This window comes from Hyla sarda, chromosome 4 (assembly GCF_029499605.1).
Source record: "Hyla sarda isolate aHylSar1 chromosome 4, aHylSar1.hap1, whole genome shotgun sequence".
NCBI lineage: Eukaryota > Metazoa > Chordata > Amphibia > Anura > Hylidae > Hyla > Hyla sarda.
This window is the reverse complement of record NC_079192.1, coordinates 165829683-165844638: the sequence shown is the minus strand read 5'-3', so window position 1 is coordinate 165844638 and position 14956 is coordinate 165829683. Positions and strand designations below refer to the sequence as shown.

The window sequence follows — 14956 nt, the reverse complement described above, 5'->3', positions numbered from 1 at the left end:
ATCATTGTGTACAGGATTTCCTTTAAAACAGTGTAATTTATGATAAATAACCTTTACAATTTAGCAGTATTATTTTTCTAACATTCGCAATATGCTACATTCTGGGAAGATCACACGGTTAATATTGTAGACAAAAACCAGTTTAATCTTCTAAACTTTAGAATAGGGCTGGGCGGTATGACCAAATGTGTGTATCACGATATTTTTTAAACTTTTGGCGTTTCCACGGTATATAACGGTATTTCCTAGACCCCCCCCATATTAATTATCAGCCCACATCCCCATCGGGGTAAATACTCACATATCACCAGCAAGCGCTGCCCTCCTCGTCCTGTTTGTTGCGGCCGGCGGCGCTGACCTCTATACTGTGCGGTATCCCTATGCCCGGGCTGCAAAAGGTAAACAAAATAAACTTTAACGCACCTACGTTGGCCTTACACTGGGGACGGGAACGTCGGAGAGCTGTCAGCCTATCACCGGCCGCAGAGATGTTCCACCTCGGCTGGTGATAGGCTGAGCCCACTGTCATGTAAGAAGCCGCCTTCTTACAAGACAGTGGGCTCAGCCTATCACCAGCCGAGGCGGAACATCGCTGTGGCTGGTGATAGCCTGATGACTGTCAGACGTTCCCGTCCCCAGGAAACAAGTGAGGCCGGTACCGGACCAACGGGAGGTGAGTTAAAGTTTATTTTGTTTGTTTTTTGCAGCCCGGGCATAGGGACACTGCACAGTATAGAGCAGTGGTCTCCAACCTGCGGACCTCCAGATGTTGCAAAACAAACAACTCCCAGCATGCGGTGACATGTGAGTAGTACCCTGATGGGGACAGCGCTGGGCTAATAATTAATTGGGGGGGGGGGGGGCAGAATGGCGCTCGCGGGTCACATATGATTAGTTCCCCGATGTGGGGACAGCGCAGCGCTGGGCTGATTCATTCATTCCCGAGGGGGAGGGGCCAAACCGGTATTGCGGTATGGGTTAAAATTTATATCGTGCAGCACAAAAATGTTGGTATTCGGTATGAACCAGAATACCGCCCAGCCCTACTTTAGAATATTGTTTCAATTTCTCTTTGTGAGAAGTCCTGACAATAACCCCTTAGCGCAGACAATTGTACATGTATGTTAACCTACATATGCTACCAAAAAAGATATACTCAATTATCATCAATCAGAAAATGTTATTAAATGCCATAGTACATAAATTATCAAAAAACTGCTCAAAAAGGACAGGCACCCCTAACCCATAAAAAAACAGATGTTGTTTCGTGGGCTAACCCACTTCTTTACCTCCTGACGAAGTGGGTTAGCCCACGAAACGACGTCCGTCGAGTGGCACAGGGGTTCCCAGATGGCCGCTGGCAACACACTAGGAACAGGTAATGCAATTATGATGTATGGTAACATGTAGAGTATGGGATCACAACATTACCGAATATTGTACATATGTATATAGAGGAGGTATTGAGTTTACAAGTGTGTTGCCCTTATTGAATGATATCTAGTGGTAAGGGACACTGATGCTATATTTGGAGTGTGTGTTTTTTATGGGTTAGGGGTGTCTGTCCTTTTTTAACAGTTTTTTGATAATTTATGTACTATGGCATTTAATAAAATTTTCTGATTGATGATAATTTGGTAGCATATGTAGGTTAATATATGGTAGTTGTTGCTATCCATTGGTATATGGGAATTAATAATCATTCCTTGGGAGAGTGTAGGTGATATAAATTGTACATGTATGGCAGCCGTGTGAAGTGAACTCAGGATCAGAGCTCACTTCATGGAGGGTGAGTGATGGCTGCTATCAGCAGCCACCACTTACAGTAAGTGAGACATCCGCAATTATGTCATGTAACCCTTTAAATGCCATAATTAATAGCGACCACGGCATTTAAAAGGCTAAGTTACAGTTTCCATGTGCTTAAAGAGATAAACCTCTTAAAAGAACAGTTGCGACCACTTAGGGTAGATTTATTAAAAAGTGATTTACAAAAGTGTTAACATGATTATCACTATTTTATTAAATTTTTTAAATAAATGAATGGAAACATACATAAACAGATTATTGTCGTCACAAAAGTGAAAATGTGTCTTGGACACGTATCTTCCAGTTTTACAAGGATCCCAGCTAGAGATGAGCGAACTTACAGTAAATTTGATTTGTCACGAACTTCTCGGCTCGGCAGTTGATGACTTTTCCTGCATAAATTAGTTCAGCTTTCAGGTGCTCCCGTGGGAAAAGGTGGATACAGTCCTAGGAGACTCTTTCCTAGGACTGTGTGCACCTTTTCCAGCCCACGGGAGCACCTGAAAGCTGAACTAATTTATGCAGGATAAGTCATCAACTGCCGAGCCGAGAAGTTCATGACGAATCAAATTTTCTGTAAGTTCGCTCATCTCTAATTTCCTCCATTGTGTTGTCTTGGTTACTGCAAATCACAGTATATTATTTAGATGAATATACACAGCACCTGTTCTATATCAGTAGCATATAATACACATTCTAAATCTACATGATGTACTTTTTCACTTAGCTGAATGTATTATCATTAAGTGAACTTAAAATAGAATTCCTACATGGGAAGGTGATAGGTGAATCTATGTGGATCCCAACTCCTTTATCCTGGCTTTCTTCGACCTCACTCTGATCTTTGGCTCTCTTCTCCTTACTGCACATGTGTGCCTCTGCCTGACCCCATGTGTGCATGCAGTGAACAGTATCACACTGGCGGTGAATCTGATTGGCTGCTTAGCGTGGATGATTGGAGGAGGTGGAGCCGTCAATTTCGGCCTGGCGTTTCTATGGCTCATCCTTTTCACTCCCTGCTCCTATGTGTGCTGGTTCAGACCTATTTACAAAGCTTTCAAGTAAGTATCTTCCTGCCTATCGTCTAAATCTAGTCTACATATTAAGTTTAATGTCTTTTTCAGTCATGTATTCATTCATCCATCCATCACAGTGGCAGTGCACTTCATTTAGCCATTCTTAATATGTAACTACTGGAATGAATAAAGTATGCTGCTGTCATGTGAGAATGTGTCTGCTGAAAGTGGACATCTCCTTAGACTGGAGAGAAGGATCGCAACACAAAGTAATCCTGTTTTCCTGCCTTCTGTGTTTGTGTACCTGTGTCTTTCTCTAAATACCATTTTATTCATGTAACACTTCATTCATGTTTCAATAAAACATAACAATATATCTGTGTCTAGATAAAAGCATACATAGAGCAAATCACTTCTTTATAATCTAAACAATAAGCTTTGTTTTATGTAGTGATGAGCTTTTTAAGTATTTTGAGCTTTGCCCTTTCTTTGTATAGGACGGACAGCTCCTTTAACTTCATGGCGTTCTTCTTCACTTTCATGGCTCAGTTAGTCATCAGCATAATACAGGCTGTTGGTATTCCTGGCTGGGGAGTCTGGTAAGTCTTTGTAGAGCTTTATCAGTGCTGGCAGTCTAGAAAAAACTGTTACATCAGGATACCCATGCTGTTACTTCACTAGTTGTGGTCAGCTCTACTGCACATTAGGAGGCTACTGTACTCCACATGGCCATGACATCCACTAGCTGCTGCTGCAACTGGCAGTGGCCCAAAATGTTCCAAAAATACGTTTTTGTTTTTAAAAGAAAGTGTCCTGAGCAATATGCTTATTAAGTTGAAGTAGTCATATGGGCATACAGCATCCCAAAGTAGTCACCGCGTGCTATGCTGTAGTCACATCTATTCAGGCTCTAATCTCTATTCAGCCATGATTGACAGCCTGGGTATGGCCCTATGTCATTGCTCTACTCCCCAAAGCCCAGAACAAAGTCACGTCATGCCCATGGATATTGCTGCCTGTGGGTCTGCATGAGATTTCATTGATGTTGACAGTGCCTGGGCTGTAAATCATGCGTAAAGTAGTTGTGATTTAAAGCCTGAATAGGAGTGACTCAAGCTTGGGGCACCTTTTTTTTTTTTTTGTTTTTTGGGGATGCCGCACACACACCCATACTTGAACCTAATTAGCATACTGCATAGGTCACTTTTAATACTCGTTTTTACATATCGCAGACTGGCATCAGAACGTCCGAAGATAAGTAACTTTACTTTATGGTTTATAACCTGTTGCGGCCAGTTATAGTAGGTAAAAACCTGGTGACAGGTTCCTTTTTAAAGGGAACCTGTCACAATGAAAACACAGTCCAACTTGCAGTCATGTTATTGAACAGAGCTGAGCAGAATTATATAACGTTTTGTGAGAAAAGTGCCAAGATAACATGTCATTGATTTATAATAACTCTTTATTAATAAAGCGCACACAGATTGGTCCCTGCTCACAATCTAAACCTATCAGTATGTTTTGGAGTGTGGGAGGAAACCCATGCAAATATGGAGGGAACATACAAACTCTTTGCAGATGTTGTCCTTGGTAGGATTTGAACCCAGGATCCCAGCGCTGCAAGGAAACAGTGCTAACCACTTATTTATGTAATTGTCTACTCAGTGACTGCTATCTGTATGCTACATATAGTTGTCACTGGATAGGACCACCCACTTGACTACTGCGGCCAGAATGAGAGATTTACATGGTATGCTGGAAGTTTTCCCACAAAACTGTATACCCATCTACTTAGCTAACCCTGCTCTGTAACATGATTACTGGAGATTGAATAGGTTTCCTTTTAAATACTGAGTGATTTATGGTACATTGTTACACGCATGCATTGAAATTAAATTTAATAGTTTAGCCCAAATATTAAGTATTTCTATCACCAACCAAATAATACTAGATACAACTGCCCTCAATAATATTGAAGAAAAATGTCAGTGCTTTAACCCCTTAAAGACACGGCCTACTTCAGACTGTAGAGGGGTTGTACCACCACCAGCAACCAACCAACATCACTTATCCATGGGATAGGTGATACTGTATGATTGCTGTGACGAAGTCCCCCCTCGGTATGGAATGGTGGTCATGCATGTGCATTGCTTATTTATTCATTGACTACAGGGGCTGCTGACGATAGCTAAATGCTGTGCCCTGCTGTCTTTGGCACTCTTTAAGGAGGCAATGTTTATGCCCTATTTTTATTTTATTTTTAAGTCTGCTGGATTCTTCTTACCAGTGGACCTCCGATGTCCATTACATAACTAAGTAGTAATAAATTTATGTCTGAGTAGTGCAGGTGGGTTACATGCAAAATTTGGGAAGGAGACAGCAGATATTTTTCTTTTTGCTTTAGGTATTAGTCGTAACCAAGATATTGCATATAAAATGTGAAGAAATAGTCATGATTGTAAATATCTTGCTGTTTTGTGTCCACAGCTCCAGGCTCCAGACTTTTTTGTGTAGTTTGATCCTGCAGTTATACGCCTGTCCAAAAAGTCGGATAAACATAAAACGATGGAACGGAGTATGACTGCAAGGTCAGAATGTTTTATGGTTTGAAGTGTGTACCCATAAGTGTATACATATGGCTGCATAGAAGATTTTTTTTAATAACCAAAGAGACTACTTGCAAAGTTGTTTTGCATATTTTAGATTCATTGGTGCTATACAATTTTTTTTTATAAAGTTGGTAAGTTTTAAACGGGGCTTTTCTGATATATTAAGGAAATATACATGAATCACTCTCTATATTGTATGTTTATATGTAGAACTTTGTATTAATTTGTATGTGGAAGAACAAGTACTTATTTTCATGACTTTAGTTTGGGATCTGATCTTTTGTGTCCTGTCTCTTGCAGCGGGTGGATTGCAGCCATCTCCTTCTTTGGAACAAATGTAGGATCAGCAGTAGTGATGCTAATACCAACTATAATGTTCACAGCTGTGGCTGTCTTTTCTTTTGTGGCTTTGACCAAGGTATGATAAAAATGAAGGATTTTACCTGCCTGTATATTGTAACGGTATATTTCTAATTTTATTGGAGTATTTAATAGTGGGCTGATTTTTCACACTATTGAGATGTTGTTCTGGGTATATGTTGGTATAAAGATATGCCAGTGTATACTGTGCCTACTTGTGCCGGGCCTGTTGAGTTTAATGACCAAACAAAGTCTACTTACCACTTTGTTTAGTCCATTTATTAAAGCATACTGTTTTGTGGGACTCACTTGAGTCCTGGAAAAAAATAAAGGTATGTGTTTGGAAATTGACTGAACTTAGTCACTAGTAGACTATGTTCCATCATTGAACTCAACAGGTATGCCACAATATACCTTTAATGTAGAGCACTTTAATAATGGGAACCCAACTTCTGTGCTCTGTTACAAGAACACTAATAAATTTCATTGGGTAATATTGATTGACAAAGGAGTATTTAAATGGGTATTCCAAATGATGGTGGATAATATGTACGATCGCTGGGCCCCCGAGATTTCTGTGCTGTCCCCGGCATTCTGTGCCGGACGCTGCCTTAGAGACTGACATGACTTCACCCAATGGCCCCTTCATTCATGTCTATAGGAGCGGCGTGATGGCTGTCACGCCCCCTCCCATAGAGATCAATGCAGGGGGCGTGGGGTGACGTCACTAGGGGGCATGACGTCACGTCCCCGTCTTGGAGGCAGTGCTCAGCACAGAATGCCAGGGCTGCACAGAAATTGCAGGTGTTCCCAGTGGCAGGACCCCTGCAATCATACATCTTATCCCCTATCCTTTGGATAGGGGATAAGATGTATAAAGCCGGAATAACCCTTTAAAGCTCATGATGATATCCCCCTATCCACAGTGGTCAGGGACAAAGTAGTCCCCAGAATAAGTGGTGCACACGGTGCAGGTACAGTGCTTTATTCATTCTCTGTGGGACCACCAAACATTGGCAGGTAGTGGTTGGATCCCCACTAATTGTGTTTCCTGTGGCTAGAGAACACATCACAAGCTATGAATACCTCTTTAAAGTAGTAGTACAATATGAAGCACTTGTAAGAACATGGTTATGGTAGGCTCTTCCCACACCATGTATTTGTCAATCCAGCAAAACATATGTTTTTTTTTATATGATTTGATTCCATCCAGCCCAACCTTCCCTCCTAACTTTGAAAAGATTTTTCTTTTTTTCTGGATTCTGACAAAGCATTCTCTCCAGTTTATAGCTGGAGCGATAAGTGCAGTGGTCTGTGTTATCCAACCAGCAAAAAGAAAAAAAAACTAATGAAACAGCCATTGTGGACACCTGTTTTATAATAGAACTCTATGTAACTATTTAACAGATGCTCTTGAGACATCAAATGGAAACAAAAAAAGTGGTGTGAAAAGAGCCTTAGCTGAAGCACTAAGGGGGAGACTTATCAAAACATGTGCTGAGGAAAAGTTGCCCAGTTACCCATAGCAATCAGTCACATTTCTCCTTGCATTTTGCAAAGACCTTGGTAAAAATGAAAGAATCGATCTGATTGGTTTCTATAGGCAAATGGGCAACTTTTCCTCTGCACAGGTTTTGATAAATCTCCCCCTAAGAGCCCAAGGCTTGGACTTTGCAAGAAAAGTTGTACCTTTTTGTAAATGGGCAGTAGACATGGCGCCTCTTAGGGTACCCACACACAAGCGTATTACTGCCATACTTTTGCATCTGTACTACATGTACAAGTCTCACCCTGACTTAGGCTCTGATGACTGCTATCAATTTGGGTCATCGGACCCATGGTAAAGTCAGGACTTGTGGCCCTAAAGTACCCGTAATGTGAGGATCCTCAGGCTGGGTTCACGCATAGTATTTTGGTCAGTGTCTGGTCTTCATTTCATAGCTCGTTTTGATCGGTATTGGGGTGGAACTGACACATAAGCAAAATCAGGACTAAATACTGCCAAACATACTACATGTGAACCCAGCCTTACAGCCAGATCCCCACTCCGTACTATCGACTAGCACAATTGTGTACCTGTTTTGGCTGATTACTTAAAACGTACCTGTCACCAAATAGCCTGAGTTCGTTTAGAACAGTTTATGTTCCCTAACTACTCCTAACACCCCCTCCAGCCCTTAAAAACAATTTCAGAGCTTTAAAAAGCGGTCTATCATACCTTTCTTCTTGCTCACATAGTCCAATCTCCCAGCAGGATAAAGTGGGCATTTCCCAGCAGGCATGACACTGAAACCTGCTTGGGGACCACTTCTGCCCTTACATGGCTGCAGTGCTGTGATGAATAGAAGACCTCAGGCTCTGTGCATGTTTCAGTCTGTAATGCTATCAGGGAGGCTCTCCTGCAGGTTTCAGTCTGTGCAGCTTTCTGTGAGAATCTGTGGAGCTTTCACTTTCTGTGCTTCTGTCAATCAAGCTGAGTGCAGCTAGAAGCACTTCCTGAGTTTTGGACTCCTGCCAGGCCAGGAGGAGACCAAACTCGCTGTATTAATTGTGGCAGGGAACAGAACAGAGCCAGCTAGTGGCCATTTTTTCTTTTACATTTTAAACATATTTATGTTGATAATTTTAAAAGGAAGTGAATGGGAAAGTGTCTGCTAATTACACAAGGAACACTATGTTAAAAGTTTTATTTGGTGACAGGTACTCTGTAAGTAATGTTTAGATGTTTAGAGGATTGGACAAACAGGTTGCCCACCTATAGGTAATGCTAGAGTGACTGTTTTCTTCTTTTTTTTTTTTTAAGCATCTTATTTTTTATAGTTATATATTAATAGTAATTAAAAAGAATCTATATTTAATGTGTCCCCCCTCCCAATCTACGCAGGTACACAAATTTTACCGTGGTACTGGAGGAAGCTTTAGTAAGGCTCAAGAAGAGTGGACCTCAGGTGCTTGGAAAAATCCTCATGTCCAGCAAGCTGCTCAAAATGCAGCCTTTGGGGCAGCACAGGGTGGCATGACACAACAGGAACCTCAGTATTCTGCCACACCAAATTATGGTTATTCCAATCAAATGTGAGGGTTTTCTCAGGACTGCAAGAATACATTCCTTAGGGTCTCAAGGACCTTTCATTCCTGCTGTCCTCTAGTAGATCAGTTGTATCATTTTACCTACTTCCCTTTGATATGGTGCATAATTGATTGTGGTGTGTATGTTGTGTTCCAGAGAGGATCCAACCCCTTGATAAAAAGGGACAATACGTTTGAGTTCCCTACAAAGAGCCCAACGGTCGTGTTTGGAGCTTTATATCGGATGCTATGTAAAAACTGGGTAAAGAAATAGGCATTTGTATAATAACTTATGCTCCTGTGTATATAGACAAGGATTATTCAGAAACAGTTAGCCATGTAAGTTTTTGACATCAGCATGTAGCATCAAGTAGTCAAGTGTAAAATACCATTTAATGACCATTTAATTCTCTTGGCTGCGAATGTTGGTAACTCCAACCTGCTCCTGTTGCTGCATATTTTAATACCTTGCACACTTTACCAAATGTAGGACTACAGTAGCATTCCTTGTTAGCGTTTTTTTTTTTTTTTTTTTTTAATAAAGGCTGCAATTGTATAGTTGTTTTTTTTTTTTTTTTTTTATATATACCTAATTTACTCCCTCACTACATAAAGCATATGGCATAATATTGTGTAAAATTGTCTGCTTATCCTATTGCAGTGTTAGTTGGCCAAACCCTGTCCTTTTACCCGCGGGAGAATTTGGTGTTTTGTTGAATATTGGCTAGTGCTGTGAAATAGTTTTTATGGAAAATATAGTGCTGTACAATTCTACAGCCTAAGTTAATAATACTAATGCATTGTTTTCTAAAGATGTTTTAAACCCAGTAATACACTAAGTCTTAGGATATGTAAAAACATAAACGGAGAAACATCACACTATATGTTGTTCTCTTCTTACTCTGTGGTAAAAACTTGGAAGATGTAAATCATGCAGCACATGTACAGAGGAAGGAGAAAAGCTGTGCACACTATCTTATTCTTACTAACTGATGAAACTTTGTAAGTATTGTGTACTGAGAGCAAAAATGGGATTCCCGTTACCTTCAAGCCGACCTGTCAGCATTTTGAGATGCCAAAAGTGCTGACAGGCCTATGTAGAGGTCAAGAAAGGGTGTTCAAACATACATAATGTCTGTCATTTAGTGTTAAAGGGGTATTCCAGGCAAAAACATCTTATCTCCTATCAAAAGGATAGGGGATAAGATGTCTGATCCCGGGGGGCCCGCTGCTGGGACCCCCACCCCCACAATCTTCCTGCAGCACACGCAATCTATGTGGGGCTGCGTCTCTAGTTTCTGAAACTGGGGTGCCCGGAATACCCTTTTAAAGCTCCTGGCAGCAGCTGCTGCAAGTGCCCAAGGGTTGGGCTCCTATGTGCACAGAGCTATTAAATTATTATTTTTTTAAATGACAGTAACACTTTCAGTCCACACCCTGGACATTTGTAGAGGCAGCAGCCGAAAGCTTTAAAATGGTTATGTCTTGATCTTCAGGGTCAGCGCAGCCACAAGGCACACTAGGCAGCTGCCGCTGGCTTCCCCAGATGATGTGGCTGCAATCTACACATCACTGTATTCAACATTTACCATCTAGGAAGCTGATGTGGGGACAATCTGGAGCTTCAGCGAGTCCAGGAGGGTAACAGAGGCTGCTCCCGATCCTGTAGTAAATAGAAAAAATACATGTATATAAGTAATGCATAATGCTTTCGCTGCAATTGTTAGAGTTTGCACAATGGATGCTACTAATTGTGAAAAATTGACCTATTTCAGTGAATGTAAGGTCCCTTTACTTATCCTATACTGATCCTGAGTTACTTCCTGTAGTATTCTACAGAGCTGTAATCACTATGTAGCAGGAGGAGACACTGTGGATAAACCTTTAGGGCTGCTGGATGGGGAAAAGGAGGTAGTCTGTGTGTGCCAAGTATTGCACTGGCCCTGTTGGTCATGCAGTTTCCATGACCAAGACATCAGGTATGATTGAACTCCCCGACCTTGGTAAAGGCCAGTGAGCTGACAGGTCAGCTTTAATGCATTTAGAACGGGGTGCGTGCTTGGTTTCTACCTTTTCATTTTTTACTAAAATAACTCTGTGTGTATCTAATTTACCCTATAAGACACAAAGTACCTCTTCTGGAACAATGACAAAATATAATAATATTGTAAATGTCTCATACAATGATATTTGTGGGGCCAATGAAATTCTGATACATGTATGCACCCGTGGTATGTGATAAATTGTAGTTCATATCATTTTCAGTTGATAAATGGGCAGCTAGTGTCTAAGGACAGAACTCTGGAATAATAACACAATTCACAACCTGAATGAATTGACTCCCCCTTAATAATTTGGCGCTATCTGCATAACTTGTTTACATTTCAAAACTGGTTTTGACAACCAGGTTCTAGAGTAAAAGTGTCTTAATTTTTTGAGATTTTTGAGATGCTCCTTTTTTTTTTTTTTTTTTTGCTGCTAATTTTTATACTTAAGGTTCTCCAGGAAAATATACAGACAAAATAGCTTACACTCTGATGGTGAAAACAAATTCTAAAATCCTAACGTTACATAGATGAACTGATACAGGCACAGAGCAGGTTACCCCTGTAGCATGCTGTATAGTAAGGCTACTTTTATGCTGTGCTTGCAGTTTGTTTGCTTGGATGCATCCATAGGCTTCCAATCCCTGGGAGGCCAAAAGAGTGTCCTCATGGCCTCCATTGGGCCAGTATACTTTTTTGCTGTATGAAATAGAGCAGCTGACTGTGCTTTTCCATACAGAGGCATCCAGAGATGTTATTAATTGGTTTCCTTTTACTTTTGTGTCTCTCTCCAAGAATAAAATGAAAACCACTCATCTCGTGTACTTGCAATATGCCTGTAATGTGAAGCAGGGTACATGTTTTATATAAAGAAGATGTAGACTGCCACTCTAGTGTCAGTTCTATTCTCACTAGAGATGAGCGAAGTTACAGTGATTCAATCGGCAGTTGCTGACTTTATCCTGCATAAATGAGTTCAGCTTTCAGGTGCTCCGGTGGGCTGGAGACTCTTTCCTAGGACTGTATCCACCTTTTCCAGCCCACCGGAGCACCTGAAAGCTGAACTCATTTATGCAGGATAAGTCATCAACTGCTGAGCCGAGAAGTTTGTGAGGAATCGAATCCCTGTAACTTTGCTCATCTCTAGTTATCACCCTTTTTATTCAGTGTTAAAAAAAAAAGCATAATTTCTTCTGTTACATTCAGTTGTTTGCTGGGATGTTATTGTTAGAATGCTGAATCCAGATACAATTATAAACTTTTGCAGATGCCTGCTAACCATCCTATAACTGGGGGCTTCATCACTAATACTTCTACAGTGGCTGACTTAGCACTTTCTTATATACAGTACACACATTCTCAATTCTGGGCAGAAATCAACTGGAAGGAGTCAGAAGGCAACATGTAACACAAAACTACGCCCAGAGGCTACGTGGTGTGTTACAGAGCTTTCACCCTGTTCTAATGCAGCCTATTGTAGAAGGATTTGCTCTTACAACAGAACTTCATTAAAAGGGGTACTCCGCCCCTAGACATCTTATCCCCTATCCAAACGATAGGGGATAAGATGTCAGATCGCCGTCACGCCCCCTCCCATAGACTTGCATTGAGGGGGCGGGGTGTGACGCCACATGGGGCTGAGTCGTGACGTCACGAGCTTCCATCCCCGTGGTCGAGAGGAATTAGCCTGATAGCCTGAAGCGCTTCCGGAAGCAGTTACAGGTGGGTGCTGCTTGCTACATTGCGAGGGTCCCCAGCGGCGGGACGCCAGCGATCTGACATCTTATCCCCTATCCTTTGGATAGGGGATAAGATGTCTAGGGGCGGAGTACCCCTTTAAATGTGTAAGTTCTGATAACTGTCTTGTATTACTATATTGAGTGAACATTCCCTATCTGAGGTTTACATCTGTCTTCATCTCGGTCCTATAAAATTGGGGAGCATACACAAGAACAATGGGTGCTCTTTGTTCCTATTCCGTTGAACACTCCACTAAAAGCGCCATGTATATTTCCGTTCACGGGATCCTTGATTTGTAATGTCCAGATTCAATGATAAAACTCTGGTATTTTGTCAATTTATGTGTAGTTTCTCTTAAATTATTGATGTTTGGTGAGAATAATTGTGCAGAACAAAGCTAAACAAGGAAATAAAGAGTGTACAAACTAGCTTTTCCTGTGACTCATTGAACAAGCGGCCAGATGTGTGAATGTGGTTTATTATTTGTGGGTTTACCCCTTTTCAGTGTGGTTGGGTCATTTCCTTTCTTACATAACTTGTGTGTTCTGAAAAGTAAGGTTGTTTGCAGACAACGAAATTCATTATCAATGATTGAAAACGTTCAGGTATTTCTTAAGCAAAGTAGACACAGCTCCAGGTTCACAACTTTAGGGGAGATTTATTAAAACCTGTCCAGAGGAAAAGTTGCTGAGTTGCCCATATCAACCAATCAGATCGTTTTCATTTTTCAGAGGCCTTTTTAAAAATGAAAGAAGTGATCTGATTGGTTGCTATGGGCAACTCGGCAACTTTTCCTCTGCACAGGTTTTAATAAATCTCCCCTTTCGTTTCTAAAGCTGAGAGTTTTAGTAATAATACTTTATAAAAACTTTTTAGCAAATGTGGTTAGTAAATACTTGTAGACATGGACATGTGGGAGATTTATCAAAACCAGTGCAGAGAAAAGGTTGCCCATCAGATTGCTTTTATTTTGCACAGGTCCTTTTAATAATGAAAGAAGTGATCTGATTGGTTGCTATGGGCAACTCGGCAACTTTTCCTTTGGACAGGTTTTCATAAATCTCCCCCATACTTCTCCAAAGTGTGACATGGGTGTGACTACCAAAGGTTTAATCTACTTCCACACTCCTAGTCTTGTGGTCTCTGTCCATTCAGGTTGGAAATTAAATGGGCACTGTCAGATTATGAAAACGTTTGATATGTTGAACAAAACCAAATAGGTTTTACAATTGCTTTCATTTAAAAAAGTTTCAGTATTTCATACTGGAAAAGCCAGTCAAAAAACTGCCTCCTGGGATACATACCAGCCTGGCTGTGTCCACTCGTCATCACCTACATCATGGACCCACTTCATGATTGACAGGTCTGCAGATCTAAAGCTGCTGTGATCGGCTCCCTCACTGTCCGACCGGAGGCTGCGGTTCACTCCGGTCGGCTCATAGACTTGCATTAAATACGGTTCCCGAATACGGATGAGTGCGGGCGCCGCGATTAAGCCCCGCCCCCTCCTCCAAACCGTATACGGGAACCGTATTTAAGAAAACGTGGTGTGAACCCAGCCTAAGCCAGCTTATCGGGTTGATTAGGAGAGTAGAGAATAGCCAAAGACTGAGCCATCAGGAGCTCTTTTGAACATGATAGAGCAGCCTGCTCTGTATTTAAAAATATGCAGGTTGCAGAAAGCGAAAGACCTATGGAAAATGTTTTATACCTTTTTTTTTTTAAGTAGTACAATGAAAAAAATTGACATACCAAATGTTGTGATTGGTGGGGGTCTTACCACTAAGGTCCCCACCAATCATTAGATATACACTGGAGATCAAAATTAGAGAACAATTTATTAACACTTGATTTTTTTCAGAAATAATGTAATCTACATTGATCATCATCTGAAAGATTTTTTGTAAGGGGTACGCCATGCCATTAGAAGAGTGTTTTACAAAATAAGTATATCAACATAAAACCTTAATTTTTCTAAAAACGTGATGATCATAATTAGAGAACAGCAATGACTGTAGCAAAGAGAAAGATTGTAAGTACATTTTCTGAAGGTTACAACTAGAGATGAGCGAATTTACAGTAAATTCCATTCGTCACGAACTTCTCGGCTCGGCGGTTGATGACTTATCCTACATAAATTAGTTCAGCTTTCAGGTGCTCCGGTGGGCTGGAAAAAGTGGATACAGTCCCAGGAAAGAGTCTACAGCCCACCGGAGCACCTGAAAGCTGAACTAATTTATGCAGGATAAGTCATCAACTGGCGAGACGTTCATGACAAATCAAATGTACTGTAAGTTCGCTTATCTCT

General features: G+C 41.0%; 1 protein-coding gene across 2 annotated transcripts in view; it reads left to right on the top strand.

The window, feature by feature from the left end:
• The window catches only part of SCAMP5 (secretory carrier membrane protein 5), a 48486-nt gene extending 35410 nt beyond the window's left edge, over positions 1-13076 (top strand). For both annotated transcript variants that reach the window (XM_056572613.1, XM_056572612.1), the window contains exons 4-7: positions 2714-2870; positions 3323-3424; positions 5735-5852; positions 8679-13076. In XM_056572613.1, coding sequence (XP_056428588.1) covers positions 2714-2870; positions 3323-3424; positions 5735-5852; positions 8679-8873 — 572 coding nt within the window. In that variant the 3' untranslated portion in view covers positions 8874-13076. The remainder of the gene's footprint in view (positions 1-2713; positions 2871-3322; positions 3425-5734; positions 5853-8678) is intronic.
• Positions 13077-14956: the final 1880 nt, after the last annotated feature.